This window comes from Lynx rufus, unplaced genomic scaffold (assembly GCF_022079265.1).
Source record: "Lynx rufus isolate CCGP_SWC_20201006 ecotype Redwood Valley unplaced genomic scaffold, mLynRuf1.p SCAF_2, whole genome shotgun sequence".
NCBI classification, from domain to species: Eukaryota; Metazoa; Chordata; class Mammalia; order Carnivora; family Felidae; genus Lynx; species Lynx rufus.
In genome coordinates, this window is record NW_025814834.1 from 33,718,861 (window position 1) to 33,724,649 (window position 5,789).

At 53.5% G+C, this 5,789-nt stretch overlaps 1 protein-coding gene across 1 annotated transcript; it reads right to left on the reverse strand.

Moving 5' to 3' along the window:
- Positions 1-2,623: 2,623 nt before the first annotated feature.
- FZD7 (frizzled class receptor 7) lies at positions 2,624-4,348 on the reverse strand. Its single transcript, XM_047085435.1, has one exon. The coding sequence runs from the start codon at positions 4,346-4,348 to the stop codon at positions 2,624-2,626; it is 1,725 nt and encodes a 574-aa protein (XP_046941391.1).
- Between the last annotated feature and the right edge of the window lie 1,441 nt (positions 4,349-5,789).

Consider the following 5,789-nt stretch of genomic DNA (forward strand, 5'->3'; position numbering starts at 1 on the left):
TAACAAATTAGGTAAGGTGTATTAGAATACCAAAACATCAATTAAAAAGACACACACACACACACACACACACACACACACACACACACACACACACACGAAGAACTCACTGAATTCTTCCCAAGAAAAACATCACCAGAAAAGCAGACCAAAAATATTTTCTAGTCCTTTCAAATATGTTCTGCATCTCTGAAGGGTCAGATAGCACCTCTCTAAAAGATGCTTATTCTGTACCTTCAGTAAGTTAATAAGTTATCCAAAGCAAGATGTGAAAAGGCTTAGGGTTGTGTGGAAGGTAGCAGGCAGGAAGCAGCAACAACAGGAAAAAAAAATTAAAGGACAGATAAAGCATTCATTACACTATATTTTAAAAGGCAATAAGACTTCACTAATATAGAACATCTACGTGACAGACAGATCCAATGGTGTCCCTCCACACCTTCTTTTCATAACACAAAATTCTGTTCATTAGCTTAAATATATTTAGAAATTGTAAACTAAACATTCACTTTGTATTAAAAAAATTTATTTTGTGATCTGTACATGTGATAAAGTGGGGCTTCCTTGTAGACTTTTAAAGGAAAAACAAAACAAAAACCCAAAGTAAAAATGTATAAATACAATATATATTTTCTTACAAAAATGGGAGATTTACAAAATATACATACTGCACTTGTCTCTATTTTACAAATTTCACATGCAAGAGATATAACACAAAAGATGCCAAAAAACTGTATAGTGGGAGTTTTAAATCTGACAAATGAGACCATTTTGGAAGTTTAAGAAACACAAGGTTGATGTTAACTTTAATATAAAAAGCAGCTCCACTCAAGTGAACATTACATATATAAAGTAACTTGTACTCCTGACAGTACCCTCTCTGATCTGAAAACTGTTTAAAACAGCATTTTAAAACTTGTTTTGAGAAATAGGATAGTGTTGCAAGATTGGAGGGTGGTGTCAAAGGTGGAGTAAAGGTTAGCTCCCATGATTCTCTGCTCAGCTTTAGAGCATTATGCAAAAGAATCAGAGTTCTATTATAGAAAAAAAAAAGTACATGATTTAAGATTAATAAATTTAAGTCATGCAGCACATTTCAAAGAACTCCAGAATTACTTTGAAGTTTACCTTCTTTTAATGACTTTCCTTAAAAATGGGACCCATGGTTTGAATTGTCCGCTTCGTTCATTATCATTTCTGTAGGTCACCTCCCCACCCAGCCACACAAAAACAGGGTCAGCATACACATGATGTTTTATAAATGGATTTATGGAACTCAGAAAACAGGACAAAAATGGTTCTTTACTTAAAAAAATTTTTTTTAACTTCTTTATTATGGAGGCTGAGGGTATTATTCTTTTCCTTTTATCTTGAAGGATTCAAATTGGAAGAAAATAGAAAACCTAAATGTAGGTTTATAGGAAGAAAAAAAAATAAAGGGAGAGATTTCCCTGAACATTTTAACAGAGCCTGTAGACAGGATCATGTGTTCTGAATTAAATTTATTTAAAACAAATACAACAAAACCCCTTGCATTTTCCTTTAGCCGAGTCAGAACCTCTGCCTGATTGGGGTATGGGAGCACACTGCCCTTCACTTTTCCTTAAAAAGGAATGTTTATCTCAGCCAAATTAACATCCAAAAGGAAACCTCTGATTTGTGCTACTTTGCCTATAAAAGTTGCTGTCTTCACAGTTATGCCTTTCCACAGGGAGACACTTTTGTTTCCTCTTTTGTCTCTTACAACAAAGACAAGGGGAAAAATGCACTCCTGTTTTGAAAAGCAACAAGTCATTACTTCTTTTCAGAGTATTAAACCAAATAAAACACCCTTCTTTCTTCCTTCTGCCTTCTGCAGGAAATAAAAAAGTAGCAGAAATACCTACTACTCGTCTCCTTTGCCTCATCTCGAAATGTTATCTTCATTTCTTTGCATCCTCACATTAGGATTCGAGGAGGCAAGCCTCTCAAGACTTCCAAATGCTTATTTTACAAGAACTTGAAAGGCGTAGGAGAGGAAAAACAGGCGGGAGGGGCCAGGGGAGGAGAGCCTGTAATGTCTGACCCTGGAAATTAACCCATCTGGGCTCCAGTTTGGCCCCAGTGAAAGGAGATTATGGTTTGACCACCGCTTGACAAGGACACCGCAGGGAGTCCTCCCTTTTCCCAACAAAGCCGCCGCCGCAGACAGAGCTGTACCTTTCACCCGGGCCTCACAGGAGTGAGGACAGGCCACTTGTCTTGCAGCAGGGGAACCGCTCACAGTCCCAGTTCAGCCCTGGAGCCGGGAAGAACTCAGAGCAATCTCTGCTGGGTTCAATCTTGATAGACCCCGGTCGGCCCATCCCGTACGTGATTAACATCATCGTTATCATCATCATCATGATCATCATCCTGCAAGTCTTTGCCAGAAGTCTTTCCATTCAAACCGTTTTTCCACCCAGACCTCCTTATCCAAACACACCCCTCGTCCCAAATCTACACATCTCATCTCTCTTCCAGGTCCCTTCTCCTTGGAGGGCAAGGAGGTTACAGACACCCCCCACCCCAGCAGTTCTCTCCTTCCCGTGCCTCTCCCCCTCGGAGGGGATGGGGGAAGGGAGGGTGGGGGAGGGGCCGGGGCTCATACCGCAGTCTCCCCCTTGCTGCTGTGGCTGAGTCTGTGATAGAAGCGGCGCCACGACTGCAGAGTCTTGCCGGACCAGATCCAGAAGCCAGTGGTGATGCCCACGATCATGGTCATCAGGTACTTTATCATGAAGACAGTGAAGTCAGGGCTCATGGGCGGGAAATGGCCAGGCGGGCAGGGCACCGCGTAGCTCTTGCAAGTCTGCAGGAGCCAGGTGCGCTCCCAGTGTTCGCGGAAGGCCTGCTCATAGAAGTAGCAGGCCAGGACGATGGTCGCCGGCACAGTGTAAAGCACGCTGAAGACGCCGATGCGCACCATGAGCTTCTCCAGTTTCTCGGTCTTGGTTCCGTCGTGCTTCATGATGGTGCGGATGCGGAAGAGCGACACGAAGCCGGCCAGCAGGAAGGACGTGCCAATGAAGAGGTAGACGAACAGAGGCGCCAACACGAAGCCTCGCAGCGCATCCACGCTGGACAGGCCCACGTAGCAAACCCCACTGAGCAAGTCCCCATCCACCTGGCCCATGGCCAAGATGGTGATGGTCTTGACAGCGGGCACGGCCCACGCGGCCAGGTGGAAATACTGAGAGTTGGCTTCAATGGCCTCATGGCCCCACTTCATGCCAGCTGCCAGGAACCAAGTGAGCGACAGGATGACCCACCAGATGGAACTGGCCATGCCGAAGAAGTACAGCACCATGAAGAGGATAGTGCAACCCTCCTTCTTGGTGCCCTGCGCCACCGTGCGGTAGCCGTCTTCTGAGAAGCGCTCCACGCACACCGCGCGGTCCTCCAGCAGGAAGCCGGCCACGTGCGCCACGGCCACCATGAAGTAGCAGCCCGACAGAAAGATGATGGGCCGCTCGGGATAGCTGAAGCGCCTCATGTCCACTAAATAAGTGAGCACGGTGAAGAGCGTCGAGGCGCAACACAGCACCGACCACACGCCCACCCAGAGACGGGCAAACCGCCTCTCCTCTTCCTTAAAGTACATTAGGCCGTTGGCACGGCCCGGCTCGCACGGGGCGCCGCAGTCGCGCTCGCCCAGGAAGCGGTAGCCCAGGTAGGGGGGCACCTTGAGCTGGCGGGGGCACGAGAAGGGGAAGGCAGAACGGCCCCTGCCGTCAGCGGCCCCCGGGGGCAGCGCGGTGAAGGGCAAGTCCGGCATGTAGGGCGCGGTGGGGTAGGCTGTGGGGCCGCCACCTGGGCCCCCGGAGCCGTCCGACGTGTTCTGGCCCACGCAGATCTCGCCGGCGCCGTGCACCGGGAAGTTCTCGCAGCGCAGCCGCTCTGGCCACTGGAAGCCGAACTTGTTCATGAGCGCTTCGCAGCCCTGGCGGGCACGCTCGCACAGAGAACGGCACGGCGGGATGGCCTGATCAAGCACCGTGCACACGGGTGCGTACATAGAGCACAGGAAGAAGCGCAACTCGGGAGAACACTGCACCTTCACCAGCGGGTAGAACTGGTGTACCTCGAGGCCCGCGTCCTCTTGATTCGTGTGGCCTAGCAGGTTGGGCAGGATGGTCTGGTTGTAGGCAATGTCCGTGCATAGTGGGATGGAGATGGGCTGGCAGAAGCCGTGGTCCGGTACCGAGATGCCCTTCTCGCCGTGGTAAGGCTGCGCCCCGGCACCGGCGGGCAGCGCGCCCAGCAGCGCAAGCACTAGAGTGCACAGGCCCAGGGGCGAGCGCGACGCGGCCGCGCCGGGGCCCCGCATCGCCGGCCACGGGTGCAGCGGCGCTCTCAGCCGGAGGAGCGCGACGAGGCTGCCGAGAGAGGCTTGGATCTGGGGAGGCGCGGCCGCGCCCGGCTCATGAGAGTCCTCCCGGCGCCGGGGCCGGGCCGTGGGCGGCGCGGAGCTGAGGGCGCTGCAGCTGGGGTGCCCGCGCCGCGTGGGCGCCGCAGCCGTCTCCGCCCAGCACTCGATCAGTCGCGGGGAGCCCAAACTCGTCTGCCTGGGCCGGGGGCGCCAAGGGGGGCGGCCTTCTCCCGCCGCGACGTAACGGTGTGGCTTCTTCTGCGGCGAGGAGCAACAAGCGTCTCCGGTTACCCTTCAAACTTCGCTCAAGTCTCTCGACCCACAGCGCACAGTAACGCACGCGCCCCCCAACACCAAGTCTGGCCCGGGGCAGCCGAGAGCCCGGCGCCGCCGCCTGCTAGCCGAGGCCGCCTCTTCGGCGGTGCTGCTCCGCCTCCTCGCCTCCAGGCTCTGCTCGCCGCCGCCTCCTCCTCGTCTCCTTTTCTACTCCCCCGCTTCTTCTTCAGCCCCAAAAGCTCGGCCCCCAAGTTTGTGCCAAACGGATGATTCTCGTTCTGAGTCCGATAGGCGCCTTAGAGCCAAGAGCTCAGCTAGTTCTTTTTGGAAATCCAATTATACTGCGTCCCGAAGCTGCGAGGGCCCTATGCCCGCGGCCTGGGCCTGGCCTCTCCAGCCTCGCGAAGCCCTGGCCCGTGAATCCCAACGCCCGCCGCCGCCGCCCGCCGGGAGGGAGCGCAGAGTAACGCCTCGGAGTCGCGCAACTCGCCAGAAGAAGCGTCGGGCTCGCAGGGTTCCGGGCCGCCCCGCCCCCTCCCCTCCCCCCATTCACAAACCACTCCGGGGGCGGGCCCTCGAGCTCCAGGGCGGCCCAATGGTAGCCTTTGTTTTCTGTGCGGCGGCCTCCGGATTGGGTGGAAGTCGGAAGGGCCGGGCGAGGGAACCGGAGAGGCGGAGTTTGCAGCGCTCTGGGCGGATTCCTGAGGGGAGGGGCAGGGGGCTGGGACGGAAAAGTTAAGAAAAACTTTTACGGTGAATTCGCTCGAGGGTGGGGGGCGGGGGGGGGGGGGGTAAACGCGCCAGAAAGGGAATTTGCTTTAAAGATTTGTTCCTCTTCCGGGTACACTAAAATACACATTCTCGAACCGGAGGGCGCACGGAGAGAGGCTTTTGCTGGGAGAAGCTGAGAATAGCGCAGCGCCTCAGCGGAGAGACTTGACCCGGAGTCACGTTAGACCTGCCAGAGCTGAAAATGCGGGGTTTGGCAGGGGACTTTTGGGTATCTGGATCCTAAGTGTGGGGTTCGGTACCGAGCGAGAAGGGGGTGCGTCTCGCAGATCGCTTTTTTCTCCCCAGACCCAAACCGACCACGTGAGGCCACAATCTCTCTCACTCCCTCTCC